Consider the following 22,884-nt stretch of genomic DNA (forward strand, 5'->3'; position numbering starts at 1 on the left):
CCTTAAAATCTACCCCGAACCCTCCCACCCCCTAATAACAAACACCCAACCCCCCTCCGCACCCCTGAACCCCTCTTGCATCTTCTGTTCCTCGGACGCAGACACATGAGTGGTGGTGTATGGAATCTGGGTGTAAGATATGGGGCATTTCTGTCAAATGCCTACATTGCGTCTTCCCATCCGTCAAATATGCACTGGGTCAGGACTGATGTGGGGGAAGCGGGCATGCAGCAGGTAGATATCGCAGCACAGATGGGGTACAGCTTGGAAACTGAACAAGCATGAACCTGAGTGCAAAGTATGTTTTTGTCATAAACGCAAACATGGACGAGCCAAGGGCCACATATTTTTCAACATCATATGATTGATAGTGAAATAGTTGGACACCATGAAGAGACTTGAGTGTATTTCGTTCTTTACATGATTAGGTGTGGATTATATGCTAAAGAGCCGGGATACTATTCAGTATTGAATGTTCATTATCCGGATGGATTGGTTATAGTGATCTTCCACAAATAGTGGCCTCATGGGAAATCTAAATGAACACCTGAAGGTTTACATTCTACGTAAACAGTGAATACCATAGATATTCTTTTAACTGTGACATGATTGAGTGGATCGTGTGGCTTGCAGTGTACCCGATGGTGTACAGCATCATTGATGATTGCATAAACAGACAATATCATATGAGTTTATTGGGGAGAAGATATCTATAGAGTAGTCCAGACGAAGTGGTTGGTACAAGTTATTTCCACAGAAATGGGTTGACGAAAATTGAAGGCATGATTTACGGTGCAATGGTGGTCCTTGTATGTCATAGATTTATTTCATGACAAAAAAAGTAGAAGAGTGTTTTTGGAAAGACTAATTTTGTTGTCTCAAAACATCTCCCTGTTGTATATATACATGTGGTCTGTTGGACTTGGTCCTTTCTTGGACTTGGACTTTTTGCCGTCCTATTTTTGCTGAATTTGTTTTTGTTGGCCTTCGGACTCTGTGTGCTTTACCACTGCTAACCAGTGCTAAAGTGCTTGCGCTCTTTCCCTAAAACATGGTTAGATCGGTGTATATCCAATTGGCATATTTAATTTACTTACAAGTCCCTCGTAAAGTGCTACTGTATGTACCCAGGGCCTGTAAATTAAATGCTACTAGTAGGCCTGCAGCACTGGCCACCCACTTAAGTAGTCTGATAAACATGTCTCAGGTCTGTCATTGCAGAGAAAGTGTGTGCAGTTTTACAATTCCTTGTCAACCTGGCAAAATAAATCTTTTGCCAGGCCAAAACCTTATTTTTTTACTAATATAAGTCACCCCTAGGGTAGGCCTTGGACAGCCCAGAGGGCAGTGTGCAGTGTATTTAAATAGTGGGACAAGTAATTTTTAAGTTTTACATGTCCGGGTAGTAAAAAACTCTTACCTTTGTTTTCCACTACTGCAAGACCTGCCTCTTCCATAGTATAACACTGGAGTTACATTATTATGTTTTATAAGGGCAATTTCCAACCGGGAAACAAGTTTATGTTTAGTGTCTCTGGACTTGTAATTTAAAATGGAATTTTGAAAAGGCCACTTTTAGAAAGTTGGCATTTTCTTGCCTTAACCATTTGGTGCCTCAGCCTCTATCTCTGGGGTACATGACTGAATGTAGCTGGCAGTTGGGCTTTGTGTATTCTTCCGAGACAGCCACACACAATGGGGACTTAAGGTGGGACCGCATGGGCCATCACAGGCAGGATGGGAGGGAGGAGCTGGGCCCAGCCCTACTTACACTTGAATAGGTTGTGTCCTGTCTCCACACAAAGGGCTGCATACCCTCTGTAGTTAATCTGAAGGTAGGACCATGAAGTCAGGGCATCTATGCAGTTCAAAGGCACACCTCTAGAAGCTTCTCCCCACTTCAAAGGCACAACTGTCTATACATTCTGAACCTCAGACACCAACTCTTTGGTATACTTCGGGACCTGTGGATACTCTGCCAGAAAGAAAGGCTGCTGTGCTGCTGAAAGGGCTGCCACTCTGCTGGACTGCTAATCTGAAGGAACTGCTGCCCTGCTGTGCTGACCTGCTGCTTGTTGCCCACTTGACTGTGGAGGAAGAACTAGACCTGCAACTTCATCTTGAATCCAGGATACCAGAGTGACTCCAAGAGATATTCTGTTGGCAATCTGATCAGAGCCTCAGGGACAAGTCTCCACAACATCCTGCACTGGCTCCTGGACCCAGCTGAAGTGAGTTCCTGACCCTCAAGTGGTGCCCCTCAGGTTCTGTGCCTTTGGCGTGACTCAATGAGCTGAAATCAAGCTTTTGGACTCTTCGCGACCGTGAACGAACCCGTTCACACGAAGACCTAGCTCCAATTGCCTGACTCTTTGCACAGCAGCATTGACCACTCCAGGGACCACCAACGTGAATTTCAAGCAATGCCCCGGTGTGTGATGACTGGCCTGCTCTTCGAGCTATGCCGGCAGCCTCCTGTGACTCTCTCCCTGCTTCTAGCGGCACCCTCTAATGTGAACAGGACGCTTGGAACAGAATTTGGGAAGGTAAACTTTAGCCAGCCTAGCCTGGCGACTATATCCGACCTGCGCTCCATCATGGTTGGCCAAAAGTGTGACTTTGATGCGGTCCAGTATGACCAGATACCCCGATTTGGTGCTTTGTGCTTTTTGGTCCAATTTTTTTCTAAATTCTTTCAAAAATCCATAAATCTGGTTCTACTGATTTGATTTATGGCATTTTGGTCTTGTTTTATTTATTCAATTTTTCTCTAGTTTTCTAACTTGGTGTGGGATCAGTTTGGTTTAATGTTTTCACTGTATTCCTGTTTGGAGTGTTGCACAAATGCTTTACACATTGCCTCTAAGTTAATCCTGACTGCTCTGTACCAAGCTACGTAGGCACTGATCACAGTTTAATCTGGGGTTTGCTTGTGCCTTACTCTGAGAAGGATTTGGTTGCCGCATGACCAGGGCTCACATTCCAGTCAAACAACAACCCAATTTCTCACATGATCTTTATGTGTATATTTATTTTATATATCTGTGATTTTAAAGGATATTTTGATCTAGATAGAAAGGTTTACAAGTGAAAATGCTGGAAAGTATACCAGCTACATTTCATACACATATGTGTTTATGCACGAGAGTACTCCTGGTGATGTGTCACAATCACAGGTTTCCAGAAGTACTGACAGACTTCCTTGTCGGTTCAAACAAATTCTATGTCTCAGCCCACACGTGTAATGGTGGGTTGGAGTGTGAATGCTATAATAATGTGGCGCAGTATAGCAGAAAAGATAAACACACAATAAAACCTTTAAATAAAGGATATTTTTATTTACTTGTAAAAATGGAATGGGCTGTGGTGGATCAGATATACAGGAGGGGTAAATTTGAATCCGGTACATTAAAACTACTGGAACACACTCTTCGTAGAAATCACAGCAGACCTCCTGAAGAGACCACAGACAATACAAAACTCAGCAGCAAGACTCATCCTCACCTCACCAGAGGGACCGACATCGCACCTCAAGAAGCTACCCTGGCTGATGATCCAGAAGAGATGCCAGTTCAAGATGTTTACCCATGTAAACAAAGCCCGAAGGACCAGCATACAACAACAAACTCATGGCCCTTCACCTACCAACCAGACACCTACAATCTACCTCTCCCTTCCTCGTTGACATCCCCGGATCCGCCGAAGAAACAGCGAAGGACGCTCCTTCTCAGACCTGGTGGCCAAAGCTTGGAACAAATTTCCCCTGCACCTCAGGACGGCCCCATCACTCTGGGAATTCAGCAAATGATTCAAGACCTGGCTGTTTGAATGAACACATCACCACAAAGCCGTTAGCTCCTCCAGCGCCTTGAGACCTCTCCAGGTGATGTGCCACGCTTTATAAATCCCTGATTGATTATCAGAAAAAATAAAATGTACTCCACTCTGGCTGGAAGAGGCACGCGGAAGACTGTCCAATTTGAACCCAGTTAACTTGATCTTTCAGGTTGAGTGTATATGCAAACTCTGTTAATTTGACCTGTTAATAATGCTTAGCACATTAGAGCCAAAGTTTAATTAGAATGTGAAGAAGGTTTTGTATACAAAATTGAAACATTGTAAGACCCACTAACTGGGTACCCACCAGTTCTGTGCCCAGATACTGCATTCATCTCCAGTAGCGGCTCCTCCCCTGGGGTGTGGGGTCGTCGCCCCAATGCTTTCTCGCAGTGCGAGAAGCAGAAACATACCATTGTATGTTTCTGCTTCTCGCACTGCGAGAAAGCAGAAGTGCCTGGTTGGGGGTGGGCGGTCATGCTCGAGGGCAGTGGGGGAGTGGCTTGCCCACTGTTATGAGCCCTGACTGTTTGGTCGGCCCCAGGGCCCACCAAACCAGTCATGCGCACTCTCCATTTTCTCTATGCAGGCTGTAAGCAGCCTACCTAGAGAAAATGACCCCCCAACAGGCACCCGGCTAGGGTGCTGTCCGCTGCATCGCACCAATCACAACGCTGCCATTGCAGCATTGTGGTAGGCTTAGGGGAGCAGGAGGGAAGCTGCCTAGGTTAAACGCAGACCCGGCCAGGATCAGCAGGAGCTGAGGCGGCGGGGCCTGACCTGGGGGAAGGTAAGTATTTTAGTTTAAATTGATTACCGTCCCACTCCCCCCCGTGCGAACCCACCCACCCCTTTTTGCTGCCCGTGACTGGGATTGCGGTGCGTGTTTCCGTATAATTGTTTGTCATAAGGTAGGTGACGGCCATATTCATAGCAATGCAAGATTCTGGCATGGCTTACAATGAAGTTAGCACTTTTTGGAGTTATGTCCAATTTGAATTACGAATTTGTGGGGAAGCGAACATGCGTAATTCATGTAAGATTGAATTGGTTACAATCGGATGGAGTTTTTAATTCAGGTGCAGATTACTTCAGTAAGAGTCTGTTGATGGGATGCTGTAAAGTTCTGTGGTTGACTTGTGGCTTAGTGCGTCCAACTAGTCCTCTAAAGTAACTGAAACGAGACGCGCAGCACGCTATAAAATGTGCAGTTGCAAAAGCAAAGCAATTGTACAGTTTAAACAAAATGTCAACTAAACTAGTTAGATACAAAAACAGAAATTATGAGTTTTGGGGGCCAATGCTAGACTACTAGATGACGACAAATACTGTAATTGTGTGTCATCTATTTCCATGCAGTTTTGTTTTTTTACTTAGAAACAGGTGCTCCTTTTATGGTAGGCACCCTTGGGGTTGGTAAACCTTTGGCAATGGCTCTTACAACACTTGGGGATCATACGCCACCAGCGCTGTAAACGCGCCCATCTTGAATGCCGTGCTTTCCTTCTTGTCGCCTTCCTTTGAATTGTGCGTGTCCAGGAGCCATTTAAACTGAATTAAGTATGCAGGTGTTGTGAAAAGCCAACAGGGGTGAAAGCTGCAAAAACACTGACTGGTAAACTTTGAAATGTCAGTGCTCACAAAACAACTCTGTTTCCCAAGCTCAAATGTCACCACACGTTTACGTTTCCACGACAGGAGTAAATGCAAGTGGCGTGACACAGCGCAGCTTTTTTCGCAAACCAGTTCAAGTTTGGACTATGTAGCAAAGTATCTCAAAAACATGTATGTACAAAAACCATCCGCTGGGCGAATATTATTAAGATTGTTTATTAGCCGCAAAGGCTACTTTGAAACTGCTCTAGGTTGCCAAACCCTTGAGAAAGTAAACATGGTGCATCATTGAGGACCCGCACTTCAGGGATAAGATTAGCATTTAAGAACCACTTAGTAGGACCCACGGGGTGCAGTGTGTGGGGTGGCTGGGCCGGGGACTGCATGGGGTCATCAGACTTCAGAGTGGTTCACACATTCCTGCTTTCTCAAATTTGCTTGAAAATGCGCCATTTGGCCACTCTTTTTTAAAAATGTTCTCGGGTGGAGTAACACGCCAACCCCCGTAGGTGGTTCGGGCTTGCTCGCTACGCTTGCTCGCGGCAGTGCAATACGATAATTGTTTTACGCCTCACCACTTTCAAATGTCACCATCCGCCACTGTTCATCTCCTATGCCAAGTTGGGACCATTTCTGGTTTTCAAAATTATGCCTGACATGGCTGCAGATTTGGACATTTCCTGGCCTTTACAACAGGTACACCAACACACAGGGAGCACACTTTTTCTCAGCAAGAGAATATGTACTCTGGTTGGTACAGTCCTTTGTTATGGCTACAAATATTGACATTTTCATGTGCAGAAGATATTTAAATGGTGTTTTTATACCATTAGTGTGACTTTTGTAGCGAATGCAGGGTAAGAAAAGCTAGTAGGAACCTGGCAAGTTACATCTCCCTAGATTCCTCTGGATCTGTAAGTTTAACTGTTAAAAGATACTTTGACCAAATGGTTGGTCACATGCTATTATCATTAGTTTTTTCAAAATTTCTCAACTGTGAGTATCTAGAAATACTTTTTTACAACAAGTCTGTCACAATTGCAGGGCATTGGGGGAATTTCAAAATTCTGGGTGGTAAGAATGACACCTATCTGTAAACTCAGATTCTTTCTTCAAATATCAATTCTTTGATACCCAATTTCATTTTTGATTGTCATGTGATAAATGGTCGGCACATAATGAGAATTAATTGTAGGCCACGGCTCGGTTATTTGCTTTGGGCTTTAGAAAAAATACAAGAGCTATTATATACATAGTGGCTTTAAGGTTTGCCAATGAGCTTCACATTTATATTACTCAAAAAATACAAACAGATAGAAACCAGATGTATAAGAAAGCCCATCAACTTCTTTAAAAAGGTTAAAAAAATAAAGTGAAAAAAATATGTTTTTTCTCTCTGCCTGTTTCAGAAAGGTGAAAGGAAAAGGGTCAGTGCTTAATTTGAGCCGTGGTTTTGGGTGCTCAGCACCGGCACTTAATCATCAACACCGAGGTTCCCCAGCTCTGAAGTCAGTAGCTCTGGCCATTACACCACATCCTCTCCCAACTTTCATGGTTAGTAGTTGGTTCTGTTTTAGGCAGCGCTAACAGGAGAAATGGGGTGGTACAAGCTGCCTTCTGACAAGAGCCACGTCGCTTATTATTATTATTTTTTACAAATTAACCACTGAAAAGGTTATTTTGGCACAACAAACCCAATGTTGATGCCATTTTTATAAGGAAAATGCAAAAACAACAATTGATGGACAGAATGCTTAAGACCAGAAGTACACCCTCGGCCCCCTGGTTCAATGAGGAGTTGAGAGGGCTACGTTCAGCCCGCCAGCAGTCTGAGAGAAGATGGCGCAGGGCCTAACAAGAATCTGACAAAATAGACTTAAAATCAATTCAAGTTCAATTTAAGCAGGCTATTAAGGAGGCCAAGTCACAATTCTATGCAAGCTCCATCCTGCAGGCACCCAATGGCTCCAAGGCTCTCTTCAGTATTGTAAGAGACCTTGGTAACCCCGGCTGTCTGGCTAACAGAATCCAGCCATCGCAAAACCTGTGTAATGAGGTCGCCACTTTTTTTATTGACAAGGTCACTAAAATCGTAGGCGGACTTGACCGCAGTTTAATGGAAATGTCACCCACCAGTGAGGCTGTCAGGAAGGACACTTCCCTGAACTGCTTTTCACCCCCCACAGAGGAGGCCTTTAGTATTATAGCTCGGCAAATCTCATCTGGCTCGCCTCTTGACCCCCTTCCTCATAAAATCTGGAAGGAGTTTGGCCTCAATCTATTTCCTGACCTGTGGCATATTTGTTGCCAATCCCTGAACGAGGGAATAGTACCAGACTGTTGGAAACGGGCGATAGTCACCCCCCTGTTGAAAAAGCCTTCTCTAGACCCTACGTTGCCTGTTAACTTCCGCCCCATATCTCTACTGCCTTTTCCAATAAAAATTCTGGAAAAAGTAGTCAGCAAATCCCTGTCAAACTATTTGGAAGTGAATCAACTGCTGGACAGGGACCAGTTTGTATTCCGGCCGGGGCATGGAACGGAAACTGCCTTGACAACAGTACTGGACGAACTTCGCATGCGAGCCAACAAAGGAAAGTCTTCAGTACTAGTGCTACTAGACATGTCGGCCGCGTTCGACACGGTCAGCCATGCCGTACTACTGTCAAGACTAAAAGACCTAGGGATCAAGGGATGCGCCCTGGAATGGTTACGCTCCTATTTAGCGGGCCGGCAACAGGCAGTCATGATGACACCCTTCACCTCCCCCTGGTCCCCAGTTCGCTACGGTGTACCTCAGGGCTCGGCAATTAGCCCGATCCTTTTTAATGTATACCTAGGCCCACTGATCCCCATTATAAAATCCTTCGGGATCGAAGTGGTCAACTATACGGACGACATTCAACTGCTGTTCTCCCTTGAAGGTGAAGATGCGGTACCCATAAGTTCCTTTCAGGAATGTATGGGGCTGGTCACAGACTGGCTGAAGACTAACTCCCTGCAGCTGAACGCCGAGAAAACTGAGCTGCTGCTATGTCATGCTGCTAGAATACCTAACCTTCTTCTGGGTGAGTTTAGGCTCCGACCAGAGGATGTCCCTATAGAAGCTGCTAAAACGGTCCGCAATATGGGGGTCATGGTAGATGAGAACCTCCAGATGCAAACTCAGGCCAACAAAACAATCAGCACCTGCCTCTCCCTGATGAGAGCTCTCCGCCAAATTCTTCCACTCTTACCAAGTGAGGCGAGGCCTCTAGTGGTCCAGAGTGTAATTCTGAGCAGACTGGATTATTGTAACTCCTTGTATTTGGGTGCTCCCCAATACATTGTGCAGGGGCTACAACGAATCCAGTCTACGGCAGCCAAATTGGCACTGAATCGACAACGCGATTCCTCTGTGCAGCAGGCACTGAAGGATTTACATTGGCTACCTGTAAAAGACAGAATTAGTTTTAAATCCCTGGTCTTGGTTTACAAAGCCTTACACAATACAGGGCCGCTACCTCTGCGAGAGCGCTTCTCATGGTATGAACCTAAAAGACTTCTTCGATCATCCAGTCAAGGCCTAGTCTCCGTCGCTAAAATCAAATTAGCAAGGATGGGAGGCAGGGCCTTCAGCACGGCAGCCGCATGTCTCTGGAATAAGATCCCCCAAGAATTTCGACTGGCCGGATCCTTGACGGGGTTTAGAAAAGGCCTCAAGACTTGGCTATTCGCCAAGAACAGGCAGTAACTTCCTGTTTAGCTGAATTGAACGTTTAACATGTTCTTACCATCTTTGTCTCTAAGCGCCAGGATACCCGTTGGGTGACAGTCGCGCTATACAAAAGCACTATACAATACAATTCAATACAATGCAGAACAATGTCATACATTCACCCCAGTACAGAGATCTGGGCCAAAATCCATCGTTTTTTTGCTCACCATGCCATTCCATTTTTATAAGGAAAAGCACACACTTTCTTGCTCAAAACTTTTTTCCATTGTTTGAAAAGAAACTACTTTAGTTTATACTTTGGCAGTTTTATTCAGACACCTTCGGAGTAAATCACACACCATAGATATTGTTAAAATCCCCAACATATGGAAAAAAGAATCCAAATTTGACCTGGATATCATTTTTGGAAACACATATTGAAGACATAAGCCCAAAGTGTCTTAAATATTGAAAAATCAGATGTTAGCAGAGTAGATGGAGGTACTTTTCGACTTAAGGGATTTTTCATTGCCAATGTTTATTTTTCCTGCGGTCATGAAGGGTCACATGTAAAATAAACTGTTGTAAAATGGGATGTCAAAGATGAGAGATTAACTGAACGTTGCTCCTTTAATTCCAGTAATTTACAGGAAACTGGATTCAAGCCAAAACAGCTAGACTCCATTTCTAAACCATGGTCCATGCATCCCTCTCTCAATGAACTATCTGCAGTGCAAACAATTCCTCACAGCACATCCCTTATTCTTATTATAACTCCAATATGTTTTATGCCAAATTGCCATAAGCAGCATTCATACATTTAAACCCATAAACGTTGCTCTATTATTATAATAAGTGCTGCAAATTCCATAGACATTTCTGATATTCCCATGGTTTTCTCTCTAATCAATTGGATACACTGTATAACAGTTTTAACCTTTTCTTTTGATCCAGACTGGAATCAAACTGCAATTATTATAAAATGAAGGTAAATCCGGAGATAGTGGGGTTGTAAATAAAATCTGATGGAATTCAAGCTATTGGCTGCTTCTATGCTTAAACAGGGTGATGGTACCTCTGCCCACCCAGCCCTACTAATAACCCTGATGGAGTGGTACTGAATTTTTTATAGCCACGTACATGATTTTCTGCTGTGTGGATTAATTTTTCTCAGTACTGCGCCCGACTATGAAGTCTTAAAAAACTTTATGAGTTTCTTACCAGGGTCGCCTGTAAGTCCTATAGCTTCCTATACAATATGTGCAGAAATTAAACAGTGAAACTTAGGGCCTATTCTAAGTTTGGCTGGCGGCCCACCATCAATGAGGTTAGCTGAGTACATTAAGTCCTCCACAACGGCCGGACGCCACCGATCATATTTAGAGATCACTGCTGGCCTAGTGGTGATATCTGTACCTTCAAAGGAACCGCTGTCATGGTGGTTCCTCCGAAGGCACTGCAAGTTTCATGCACTGCTGCTGAATTTCAGGTAGCTGTGCACCAAATGACCCCCACACCCTGGGAGTTTTCTTCTGGTACCTCCAGGCCTTTCCTAGCCATGACAGGGAGAAAAAATCATAAGACTCTTTGCTCTAAATAGGCCAATTGATCTGATGTACTTGCTCGGACAGTCCATACTCCGTCGGACTCAGATTTTCGATGGAAGAGCCAGTGTGGGTACCGCTCTTGGAAAGATGAGGATCCACCCAACTCAAAATTGGGCAAGCAGAAAAGGTAATCGGACAAATTTGAAACAGAGTACCCTGACTGCCCAACCTTAAAACAGGCCAAAATAGTTTTACCCCATTTTATAAATAATTCTCTTTGGATCGGGACCGTCACCAAAGTTGAATGGAGAAGTTTGGGCCTGACTGCAAAGCTCACTTGCTCGGTGCACTATTGAGCTGGAATCCCAAAATAGCTACCCGCTCTTGTTATGATTATATGAGTTTTTAAATTCTCTGCAACCAGTCCAATTAAAAAACACAGAATACTTACAGTATGAAGAACTGCTTTGAACATTATATAAGGCAGTTTATTAAAGCAGAATGAAAAAGTAAAAGACAGGACCTGAAATGTAGGGTTCCACGCTTCTGGTAGAGCATCTTTTCCCTTTTCAGTTCTTCGATCTCGCCTTCAAGTTGCAACACTATTGGCAGGCTCTTGTGATCAGTCCAGAGAGCCTTTGCCAACATATTTGCTTTTTTGGGCTGAAATAAAAATGTTAAAAAATTGCAAAAATCTGAATTTCATTGTCATCTATCTTTGATGTCGAAAAAGTGGAGACAAGATGTTATAGTGTCACCTTGGATGGACCCGGAAGCCCAAATTTACGAAAACATCACACCACATAGCAAAGCAACTGCAGTGGCTGTGCTGCACTGCATGAAAGGGGGGAGAGTAAAACAGCACAATTTCTACTAAGTTATGGTGCTGTTTTCCTCTTTCCCTCTACAGGCACACTTTATACTGCCACGTGCCAAGGCACACACCCTTAGGCGATAGCCTAATGTGAGTACAAAACCTATCCTTTAAGACTTTTTCTGCTTTGTATGTGGCTGTTCAATGCATGCAAATGAGCACAAACGAGGAGAAATAAAAACATTTCTCCTCATTACACCTACCTCAAGGAAGTGTTAGGTTTTGTTACAAATCGCTGTCCACTTATGTTTGTGCATAGGAACTTGCAGTTACTTTGTATTACTGTGGGAAAGAATCCAACACAAATCCTGATTTGCGTTGGATAGTAAATCCCAGCATAAAACTTTGCTTCAGATTTGCATTTCAAAAGGAACTCAAACCAGGCACAAATCTGGGTCATTGTATCTACACCAGTGATGAATTTCATAACGTCATAACATTAGGTCTCAAACAGGGGCTATCATGAAGCTGGTATTCTTAAATGTGCTGCAGGCATGTGATCACTAACACAATTTTTAAAGAATAAGAAATCATAAAAAATTGTAGTTTTGCACAAAATATAATTCCAGATTGTAGTGAAAGCAGGCATGCAGATGTCGGACACATACAGACCAAGTTGCAGATATGCCATGGCCCAGATGTCATATTTTAAGACAGTCTAATTTTTGACATATTTGCATCCCAGGTCAAAATAGCTTTTTTAAATATATGCTGCATTATAGACCTGTCCTAATATTGACGAAAGTTCACAAAACTTTGTGTATAGGATGTTTCTATGTTTATGGTCACACCATAGCTGTACATGTTTTAGACCAGGACAGTCACAGAAACCAATGGTTTAGCTGTATTTTTTCACCACATATTTAACTTCTTTGGAATATACTAAAGAAAAGTGTAGTTTCACTTTTCTGTGAGTCCAGAACTTTACACCTGTGAAAGTCCGGTTTCCCTTATATTTGTCTTTCAACACCATCTAGCCAGTAGTGTGCACATCAGTTATTTTCAATTAACAGCATACCTACAATGTTGCTTATTTTTACATCGAATAAAGGGATCCAGCTTGACGCGGAGACACTGTAAGTTGATGCTACACTATGTGAGCAAGGACAACAATTAGGTGTTGGTCGTTTGAGGCATGGGCTAATGGGAGCGTAATGTGTGCGCATATAGTCAGGTGAAGATATGACAGTGAATTACCAACAAAGAGTGGGCACTCCAACAGGTCTCCGGCTGAAGCACTCTTTAGTATGCTTGTGCGTAGCGTGGGCTAGTGCACACAGTCTGGCCTGAGACAAGAAAATGCCTATAAGTTCACTCTTTGCACTACTAGGGATCACTTGTTGGTGGCAATCAACACAGGTCAACTGGCAATCTTTGATCTTTGTTATTGTGGGTTTGTTATTAATTTCTTTCTTCATTTTCTAGATTTATTTTTTTTATAGAGTTTTATATAGCGCAAACTTGACCCGAATTGGGTATCAGAGCGTTTTACATAGCACCAGTTGCGTTACATGAGGACAAATTCATTTTTGTTAGGCACAGGGAGATTAAGTTGCCGAGACTCGAACCCAGTTCCCCAGATTCGAGGTCGGCCGCCCTAGCCGTTAGGCCAACTCCTCTCCCTGATATGATGTTGTAATGTCCCATGACTTGCTGATTTTATCCTTTTTAAAATCATGTCATATATTTTTGCAAATTATCTTATTGTTAGTCTTTTGCCCAAAACAGTTATCCTTATTTTGAAGAATAAAAACGTGTAAACTTGTTTAAGAAACATGAATGAAACAGCTTTTAAAATTATATATGTAGTAAAAACATTAATTTTCAAATGGAGACAGAGTGAAACAAAACATACATGAAGTTGACACTGAATGAAAAAGGGTTATGAATGACATTGAGAAAAGGCTTTGGGGTATTCATTGTCCAATGAAAATACGGGACTGTTTGAGACCACTCCGTTTAGTAAGCTTTGAAATGTTAGGGTGTTAATTAGGCCTGGGGAAAAATTAAATCATGCCATGTGCTTCACATAATTTTGGAAACCCCACGTTAATCTTGTTATGAAAAGTACATACATTATGCAACTAGGCCACATCACATAGTTTATCGTACACTGGGGGGTACAGCAGAACACAAATGGTTGTTGTTTGTGATGGTTTTGTTTACTTGCACTATTGCTTTAGCTCAAAGCGTGTCCTCACATCATAAATTGACACAAGGATCCATTTTGCACTAAAGTATAGTGCAAAATTATAGATTTGCGTTTCGCATAATTACTTTTAATTCCAGTTAATTTTGCCAGAAATTCACGCAATTGCGTGAACGCACATTAAGTGAATTTCACACACGTATAGTTCTAATCATGTAGAAGGAATAATTCAATACAATGATCATCTTCATGATCATCCAAACCTGCTTTTAGTTATAAGAAAGCTTTATATTACAAATATAAATTACATATATGAATAAAAAATATTTGTTACTCACATTTTTAGCATTAATTATGGAATATGAGAAAACATTGATTTGTATATCTTAGAAAAGTCATTATAAGGTAGATAATTTTTGTATTTAAAAAAAAGTATTATCTAGAACAGAGGATGAGGAAGAAGATTTGAGATGTGGTTTACAAAATGTCATTACATGTCCCTGCGCATTATAGATGATGCTGGAAACAGCAGTTACCTGCCCAATTGGAATGAAAAGATTCTAGGCTTTACCATGGATCTGTGGTGTTTCACTATGGGAAAGTTGAGCCTAACCAGAGGGAACGTGATGTAGAATTACCAATTTCCTCAGTAATTCCCCATTTCTAAGGGAACAAAAGGATCCAACTTATAATTACCCAGTAAACGTAGAGCCACTGATACCCCCAGTGTTGGTAGATCTAGGAATGAAGAATTTGCTGAGGAGAAAACAGGGCACTCATAATGAAGTCCACTGTGATTTCAACATATCCTTTTTTTCTTTTCGTATACACTTCCTGCTTTGGTGTTCCTACCTTTTCTGAGTTTACATAGTTTGCTGTGAAATTAAATTCCTGCTTTGATGTTTTCATCTTAAAACGTAAATACTTGGCTCGTTCATTGTTCTCCAAATAAATCTCATTCTTAAGAAGTGGACTCCACAAGGACACTACTTCGCTGTGGCTCCTGAATGCGTTCTTCTCAATGTAGTGCACGGTTGAAGCCTGAAATAGAAGCCGCAGACTATTAATCTGAGAAAATGCTTGTTAATGGACAATCATTAAGTTTCTTATTCAGAAGAAAATACAAATATTGAATAGATCATCAATAAACTTGCAATGGGTTGTAAAATGTTAAACATGACCACATCTATGTTTTACCAAGGGGTGTATCTTGGTGGGGTGGGAGGGGGTGCTTGGGGTGCTTGGGGTGAAACACCATCCCTTCTCTCCACCCAATCACTTCCTTGTTAGGTCCCATGGCCAGGTTATGGTCAGGTCTGTTCCTCATGACTGGTTGGTGAGTGAGGAGTTCATCCAGGCAGCTGTGTACACAAATTGAAGATTTTCATGTGGGCATGACCCAGGGCTTCGGGTGCAGGTCTGATTTAAATTTGTGTACCGACAAGCTCCTCTTTTACACTAATACTGTATTACACCAGTGACTTCTGCACCCAGGTGGAAGTCAAAGTAGTGCACCAGTAATGGTGCTGGGGAATGGATGTTGACTCACCTCCAGAAAGCTGAGTCTCTGCAGCATAACTGGCTTCCACCGGCTCACATATGGATGTCAGAATTGCATTCCTGTGGTTCAGTGACACTCGACTTGGATGCAAACTCCAGCTAGCTGGATCTCTATGGCACCAGCTCTTCTCTCCAGCACTCCCACCTGTCATTCTCACCTCCCTGCACTTGTGTCTTTCAGGCACAGGGCATCGGGATCTTTCTGGTTTTTCCCAGGAAATTTCAGCTTAGCACATTTATTTAGAGAATCGGTGCTGCCTCAAAAAAGGGATTCTTTTAGCTAGGAATCATCATATGATAACAAGTGACACCTCCTGCTATAGTATGATTCTAAAGTCCTCTTCCTAGCGGTGCTCGATTAGCTGCAGGATGGCTAACATTTTTTAGTTTGCTGATGTGTAAAGAGTCCTCAGTTAAAGTGAGGTTGTATATGTCATTGTTATGTTTCATTTGTGATGTGTCTCAGAGTGTGGACTTCCCTTACATATTCCTTCAACAAGTTTATAGTCCAACAGCACTACAATATCCAAAATCTATACTACATGGCCCTGAGTGGCGTCCCCCATGCATGCCATAGGTCTAGACATATTGCAGTTTTAATCCAGTTGAAGAGATCTCTGGGAATACCCTCTGAACTGTAGCTGTGTGAGTTGCAAAGACCTCAAGGTATAAATCAGTCACTATAACTGTCAGGTCTCAACAAATGTCCATGACTGTAAGTGATTTAGAAATCTCAGGCTTTAAGCTTCATATTGCATATGACCAGCCTTTAGAGATCTCAGTGTATTATTATTTCAGGGTAACTATTAGAGTGTCAGGTCTCAGGGCATTAACAGAATACAGCACCTATCATGGCTTCACAGCTCTTTGGGCATTAACAATATGCTTTACATGTTAGAGTTGCAAATATTACATGATGCAAAACCTATACAGTACCTGTAATGGCTGAAGATATCCTAGGTAGTATAAACATCATTTTGAATCTGTCAGTGTTGTCGCAGTCTCAGACAATCTCTGACATACACCATCTGACACGGCTGCAAAGCTCTTAGAGTAGTTATAGAAAAGTACACCTGGCAGAGTCGCAGAGATCTTAGGTAATAAACCCTGTATTGTGCCTTTAAGGACTATAGGGATTGTATGGTATTATCTGCATCTTACGACTTTCTGGGGAGGAGAGATCTTATTTTATAAACCTCATGCTATCCTTGCCGTGAATATAGAGTGAAGAAATTCCTGCTCAATTAAGCTCTTGTGACTCTCCCCAGAAGGGTACCGACCACTATTCTTTGAGGGGCTTAAGGGTGGATGGAAGCCCCTGGGCTGTGCAGAAGCATTTTCCAGACCAGACTGGATCACCCATGGAAAACATCTTTGGGAAGGACAAATCCTCTCCGTCAACTAATAATTAAAGTAAAATTCATGCACATCTGGGTGTGAAAAATGGGAGAGTGAGATGTGGTATTAATGTGTCAGAAAAGTATCCCACACCCATATCAAGTTCAGCGCACATTCACAAAAATTATTTTTTCAAAATCACAGGATCCCATGACTAGATGTCTACAATTTTCCCATTTCTATAAGAGTCTGTGCTCTCGATATAGAGGCCTTTTGCCATTAGTTTATGTTACCAACATTTACATCACACACGTCTAACATTCAGGTTCCTCTGTAGTGCTTCAGTCTTAGCCTTATGCCTGGATCTTTAGCACCGTTTCTAGAGGCATATAATTATGTTTCTAAAACTAGCAGTAGTTCCATATTCTCCATCCATCATGGTCATCCAGTACACTGGACCCACGTTTGATCTAATTGTCAGAATCTTCAACACTTTAGATCGTTCTCCCAATCTTCTTTAAGGGCCCGATTACGACTTTGGTGGTGCGCCGGCGGGGTGGACCCGCCGCCGCACCACCAAAGCGGTGGTCAGGTCGCCCCCCATATTAGGAGTTTCCTCCTGTCTGGTGGGATTTTTTGGGGCATTCCCATGGCGGTACCTCTAAAAATGGGCACCGCAATGGGAACGCCAAAAACAGTTACTACACAGCATGGACTGAAAAGTCCATGTCGTGCTGGAACGGGGGTGCTTGCAAACAGGGAGGCACAACCCCAGGGAACAAAGGCACAAGTGGGCCCTGTAGGGCCCCCTTTGTTTCCTCTCTGCCAGGGTTTTCATAGAGGAGGAGAGGAAACTCCTAATATGATTCGCGGGACCGTGGCAGTCCCGCCATGCATATTGATGCCTCCCGACCGTCTGTGGTGGGACAATGGCGATTACACCTCCCTAATCGTAATAGGGTGGTCGAGAGACTGCCGCTGCCATGCCTCCATGAGTCTGGCCGTCCGTAGACCGTCAGACTCGTAATTGTCCCCAAAGACACTACAAGCATAATTTACAGTACAGTACAGGAAATCAAAAAATTGTCCTCGAGAAACAACAAAATAGAGGTGAAGGCAGAGAAGTAGCATAGTGGCTTTAAATAATTTTCTGTCACAAAATCACTGGATCCATGAAAACCTGAACTTCTTTTGCCTTTCAGGGTGATAGCTGTCCTCCCAATTCTTCCCCAGTACAAACCACATGTATTCATTTACACAAGAAACAAGTTATACAATCACTGACTTTCAGGTATGTCGCTGTGGGAGTGTAAATGTGAAGCTTCCCTTCTTTCTCGTTGCCTTTGTCTTTACAGAACATTTCCATCACCATGTTCTTAATCGAAATAGCTTTTCCTGCTGTCAATTCCGCAGTATAAAGGTAGGAAAACCATTGAAGCTGGTGCGCTTTCAAAGCAGTGTAGAGGTAAAGCCATGGAGTATCCATGTTAAAAGCACCTGATATCAAAAGGAGAAGAGATTGCAGTTTATGATGTTATATTATGCAAAATAGAATAGTTACTTTATGAAATTGCATTGTACAAAAAAGCATATTAGAACATTGGAATGTTGGAAGCTCCATTGAAAACAATGAAGTAGCTCCGGGCTTATAATGGCTGGTATAAGCCCGGAGCTCCAATATTCCAATGTTTCTTTGTTCACAGCTGTGGCTGTGAACAAAGGCTTCAGGGAGCCTGAGGAGATTTGAATCCCTTCGCGCTCCCTGAAGGCTTTGTTTTATTTGTTAGAACATTCTGCCCTCTAGTGGCAGAATGTTCTAATAGCCTTATAGCCCTTCGTAGCAGGACTATACCGGCTATTAAAGTCCCGCTGCTTTGTTAAAGTCCCTCGCCTTCGGCTCGGGCCTTTAATGATGCAGCGGGCCTTTAATTGCCGGTATAGCCCGCTTCGGCGGGCTATAAGGCTATATTAGAACATTGGAATGTTGGAAGCTCCATTGGAAACAATGAAGTAACTCCGGGCTTATAATGGCTGGTATAAACCCGGAGCTCCAACATTCCAATGTTTCTTTGTTCACAGCTGTGGCTGTGAACAAAGGTTTCAGGGAGCCTGAGGGGATTTCAATGCCTTCGCGCTCCCTAATGCCTTTGCTTTATTTGTTAGAACATTCTGCCCTCTAGTGGCAGAATGTTCTAATAGCCTTATAGCGCTTCGTAGCTGGGCTACACCGGCTATTAAAGTCCTGCTCCCTTGTTAAAGGCCCTTGCCTTAACGCTGGAGCGGGCCTTTAATAGCCGGTATAGCCCGCTATGGCAGGCTATAAGGCTATATTATAGTCAAATGTGAAAATGACCCTCAATAGGAGTGTTCTGGTGGGGGGTTATGCCATTTCTTGGCCCCTATAAAAACCTATACCCTAGGAATCAATATTTATCGGAGCCAATAAATAACTATTAGAAGTCTTTTCTATCTAAATGTGGAACAACATGTGGAACTTGGTGATCTTCACACCAAAATGTCTCAAAGTTCATTGGACATTTTTCAACTGTTAAATTGAAGCAGGTTTGACTTGCTGAAATGTAACTTAAAAATTCAATGCAACTGGTTGGATTGTACTTTATCACGTCCTGTAATTACTGGGTGCAGTAAACGCCAAAAAACAAATAAGTGTGACCCTGGAGAAAACAGGGACCTCAATTTACTGGACCACTCGTACAGGGGGTCAATATGGTGATCATGGAACCTTTGCTTCTAAATGTGTCAACTCTTTGCCAAATGTCTCCTGTTTTATTAGCACGATTTTACAAAACTGGTTGCAACACGACTATGATAAATTATTATGACATGAAACTGCCCAAAATACATGTAATTCAATGTGGGGGTAACTGTAATAGAAAATAAAAGTTAAATCTTTAGGAAAATAATAATGATCAAATGAACTAAATGCATCACACCAAATATTTGAAAAGATAATGTTTGATGAAATGTTGATATTAACACCAAAAGACAAGCGAAAGATTCGACTCAGTGGCGGAACAAGGTAGCCATGGACCCTAAGAAGCAAGGAAAGTAGTTTTGGGTTTTGCCTGTGTGATCATATATGAAACAGAGGGCATCTGTGCTCTGAAATAATGTATGGACTAAGAAGAGGATACAATTTACCAATGTCCTTACCTTCCCACTTGCTGAGCTGGTTTTTAGAGCTGTCTTTCCACTGCAGCCCAGCCACAAAGGGCATGCGGTTATTATACTGCACCTTCAAGTGGGTGTTGCTTTCTGAATGGCCTTGTTGGTTATGGGTGTGCTGTAGATGTGTTCTGTAATTCACCTGCTTTTCTGGAATCTGGAGTATGAACTAGATGCAAATAATCAAAGACAAATATATAGAGAGTCTTCATATGTTCAGATTAAATCATGTTCTTTATTGCGGCACGCGATGACGCTTTCCAGCAGCAAAGTTAGACATTTTTCAAACCATGTAGAGCATTGGATTACATGTTTAAGTTTCACTAATTATGTAGGGTCGATTCACAAAGGGATAAAAGGGCTAGAGCAGGCTTCCACAATACATGTTGATGGAGCTCAAACACTACACAAATTCTGCTGTACATGAGGGTGAACAGGCATTCTTATGCCTGAGCATCCATGATAACTCTGGAACTTCTGAAATTGTAAAATTACACTGGTAGAGAAAGAGTGGGAATTCTCAATGGGCTTGCCAACAAAACTGAGGACACATTACTAAACTTTCAGAGTATCAAGGGAGTTGCAAAAGAGTGGTCACAGGAAGCATTGTAAACTGAGGATACACAATCTAAAGAGTAAATCACCCAGAAATCGTAGACTCGCCCCTATTAAACTCGGTCAGGCAACGCGTCTTTCACATCTTGGAGATCCTCCAAGATCACACAGTTCCCTTATTGGTCAAAGGGGAATGGTTGCAGCACAGATAGGCATAAGAGGCAATACAATCTGACTGCACAGGTGGAAAATGCATGTAACAAAAATGTCAGACATCAAATACAAATGTTAAATGAGTTAATTAGTGTGCAAGAAAATTGATTAATTGCACATGCGAGACGGTTGGCCCTGTGGTGCCTCAGTCGATATCAAACGAAAGGTAGACGAGCTGGAGGAACTCTTCTGGGAGTTTTGCCAGAATGTTGAGACCAGATATTATCATCATTGCTCAACTAATCAGGCAAAGGTGAAGAAGCGGAACGAGAGAGAGAGAATATACAGGAAACAAATCACCGTACTGAGTATGTGTAGGAGTTTCAAGGTTTCACTTCCTATCAACGGCGGCTCCACCATTAAGGCGGAGGAGCTTTGCCCCGCCTGCTGCGAGCGCTACAGATACACACAGAATAAGAAAATGGTCATTACCATGTTATTATTCTATGTGCTGCCAGCCACAGCGAGTGGATGGTGTCGGCGGGGCAGATTCCTGCAGATTGCAGGATGGCATCGTAGGTCCTTAGTGGGCATGTCAGAGCCGGCCAATCTGACAAGCGCACTTCAGCCTCCACAATCCCAGTGCTGTAAAACAGCGGAGGGATTGCAGGCACAGGTCCTCAGCCTCAAAATGAGCGCTGGGTTAGCCTGCTTCAACCAATCCTGGAGCTGCTCTGCAGCTTCAGAATTGGTTGGCTTCGAATGCAGGCAGTAAACAACCTTCCTTTCCTGCTCGTCGTCCGAGAGAGGAGTAAATGTCAATGAGTTTTACTGCGCTCCATGCCAACTGATTTTTACAGTTGTGAGCCGCCCCTGCTTCCTGTCACGTTTACTCCTAGGCATCATTAGCAATTAAGAAAGTGAGGTAACTTCGCAGTCTATACACTCCTGTGCCATTCCTGTCGATGCCACAATAGTCGATTGATTGTACTTCCTGGCCACTGGTTACTTAAAAAAGAATACTGCAGCAATGAATGACATAATAGCAGGTATCACGCAGGTGAACCAAGAGAATTCCTGCACAGACTCCTGTGGTGTTTCCACAACTTCTTGTAGCACTATGTTGCCATAGTTTTTAGACATCCAAATACTCCCTCAATGTGCATATACATTTTTTCCCTGTCGACATGAATGATGTGAAATGGTTACACGCAGTAACATATTTATGTGCCTTCGACCGAGCTCATGTGCTTTCCGTTCTGCAGGTCGGTCGCCAACCCCTTCCCTTAAAAAACTTTTGAATTTCCCACGTTTTAATTCTTTATATGCTTTATCAAGTAAGGTTTTTTTTGGTGGAACCCTGAATCCGTGGTCCGATCTCGACTCCCCCATGCCCTCTTGTATGTGCACCCGTCCAAACTCGAAATGTGTGAGCACCCACTAATCAGGGAGAGTGACGTGTTGTCAATACTGTAACACAAACGCAACTCACTAATATTACTGCAAATAATCCGATCAAATTTAGCCGCGGATATAATGCCCCTACCCACGTTCTGTTTGTGCAACATACCTTCTGCTTCTTCCCCGCTCTCCCCTTCTCATTACATTTCCGGATTCGGACACGTGCTTACCTACTTGATCCTCCCTTGTTTTGGGGGCACCGCCGCCCGCACCGACCCACGAGGTTACCGCCCCAGCCTGCCCTCTGACCTCAAGTCCGGTGCTCCCGGTTAGCTTGGCCTGCATCCTGGCTGGGGTGCCTCCCTGGTCGCTGCTGTTTAGACTCGAGCTGCCCCTGTAATGCCGCCAGACACCGCCGTAGTGGCTGCAGGTGCTGGGCACGTGAAGATGGGGGGGGTGGAGGCTCTGCTCATGCTGTTCCCGCCACACAACGCCTGGTTCCGGCCTCTGAAAAGGGTCGAGGAAGGCCCGGCCCAGTACGACGATTCGCTGCTGGTTGTAGTTGCTTGAAAACAACCGGTGGAAAGGGCGCGAAACCAGCACGGCTGTCGTTTGCCGCTCTGCAGGTCCACAGTCCTTGGTAAGGTCGTCCAGCAGCCAGCAGTCGGTAGGTCTTCTATTTTTCTCCTTCCTAATTGCGAGGGGGGCTGAATGTGTTTCACTTGGGCCGTTGGCCTCGTCTTATCCCCTTCCTCGCCCTACCTAGCTCGCCCCCTGATTGTGGGGAGGTTAGCTTTGTTTAAGGGGGCCAATCCTGGCCCCCACCAACGTAGCCCGCAGGCAAATGGGGGCGGGGGAGGGCTCCCGCCTCCGGGCGGCGTTTCACCCGGGCCCCCATCAGGTCCGGCTTCGCCTTCCCGGCCCGGGTCCTGACTCCTGTGGTGTTCTCACAACTTCTTGTAGCACTATGTTG

General features: G+C 43.5%; 1 protein-coding gene across 1 annotated transcript in view; it reads right to left on the reverse strand.

Annotated features, from left to right (window-relative positions):
• The window catches only part of APOLTP (apolipoprotein lipid transfer particle homolog), a 1,292,669-nt gene that overhangs the window by 501,631 nt on the left and 768,154 nt on the right, over window positions 1-22,884 (reverse strand). The window contains exons 28-31 of the mRNA XM_085632129.1: window positions 19,791-19,971; window positions 17,902-18,113; window positions 14,571-14,759; window positions 11,219-11,358 (exon numbers count right to left, since the gene is read on the reverse strand). Coding sequence (XP_085488255.1) covers window positions 11,219-11,358; window positions 14,571-14,759; window positions 17,902-18,113; window positions 19,791-19,971 — 722 coding nt within the window. The remainder of the gene's footprint in view (window positions 1-11,218; window positions 11,359-14,570; window positions 14,760-17,901; window positions 18,114-19,790; window positions 19,972-22,884) is intronic.

The sequence above is a fragment of the Triturus cristatus genome, chromosome 10, assembly GCF_964204655.1.
Source record: "Triturus cristatus chromosome 10, aTriCri1.1, whole genome shotgun sequence".
Lineage (NCBI taxonomy): Eukaryota > Metazoa > Chordata > Amphibia > Caudata > Salamandridae > Triturus > Triturus cristatus.